This window comes from Volvox carteri, assembly GCF_000143455.1.
Source record: "Volvox carteri f. nagariensis unplaced genomic scaffold VOLCAscaffold_199, whole genome shotgun sequence".
NCBI lineage: Eukaryota > Viridiplantae > Chlorophyta > Chlorophyceae > Chlamydomonadales > Volvocaceae > Volvox > Volvox carteri.
Window position 1 is genome coordinate 3,702 of NW_003307742.1, and position 1,001 is coordinate 4,702.

The 1,001-nt window shown below is 56.4% G+C and overlaps 1 protein-coding gene across 1 annotated transcript in view; it reads right to left on the reverse strand.

Annotated features, from left to right (window-relative positions):
• Positions 1-1,001, reverse strand: part of VOLCADRAFT_100891 (uncharacterized protein) — a gene marked incomplete at both ends in the record, with an annotated part of 5,894 nt that overhangs the window by 3,694 nt on the left and 1,199 nt on the right. Inside the window, 2 exons of the mRNA XM_002959387.1 lie at positions 161-211; positions 400-868. Of these exons, the coding sequence (XP_002959433.1) occupies positions 161-211; positions 400-868 (520 nt within the window). The remainder of the gene's footprint in view (positions 1-160; positions 212-399; positions 869-1,001) is intronic.

Below are 1,001 nucleotides of genomic sequence, written 5' to 3' on the forward strand. Positions count from 1 at the left end.
ACATGCCCGGACGACACATACAGCAGCAGTCGTAGCATGTGCAAACTTGCAGGTACATACAGGCCGTACAATACGACAGCGTAATAGGTGCGGAGAAACAGTCGTGCACGTACCAGCCCACCAGGTTGGACAGCTCGTACCGTATCCATCACATACATACCTGCCATACGAGTGTCAGAGGCAGTTGTTCCGGCCGTGGGCCCGTCAGGACCTATAACAGATGTAGGAGCACAGAAATAGCAATGTTGGAAGGATGTGCGTGAAGCAGGTGGAAATAATTCCGTCAGCTGGAAAGGAACGCATGTAGGCTTGCAGCCCCCTTAGCTGCAATCGACACAGCATAATACAGTTTTGCATCCGTCTGTGAACCCCGTTGATTTACCCCATGAAAAGTCGCACCTGTATCAAGCGGTGATCCATAAGCGCCACCACCCTGAATGATCTCACCAGCAACGTTTCCTTGCAACGTCTCCTGCAGCTGTCGTACACCAGCAGCGCCGGTACGGTCGTGCAGGAACGTACTCCGCAGTACACCAGCGACTTCTGGATCCGTAGGACCGATTGCGGAGTGCAGCAGTGCCTCTGGTACTCGCGCAACACATCCCATACGCTCATACTCCTGTAGAGCTTCTTCGTCCACCGCACCTTCATCCTCGTCATTATGCTGAAGGAAACGCACCCAGGCGACGATGACGTTGCCTCGAACTTTCAGGCCTGGTGCACGGCGGACGCGATCCAGCAAGTCCTGTCGGTCTCGGACTTGATCCACGCACACCACCGTGAAGGCGCCTGCCAAATCCGCAACACGTGCGGGCAGCTGGCCTCGTAGCATATTGGGGTCGGGGTTTACGACTGCAATGCCATGTGACTGAACAGCACACGGCAACACCTCGGGGGGGCGGCCCGCGAGATGCACAATCATTAGCTGCTGCATGAGACGGCCCCGGCCCAACAGCTGACTCTCCACAAACGTGGGTGCAGGCAACGGGTCGCCCAGGTGA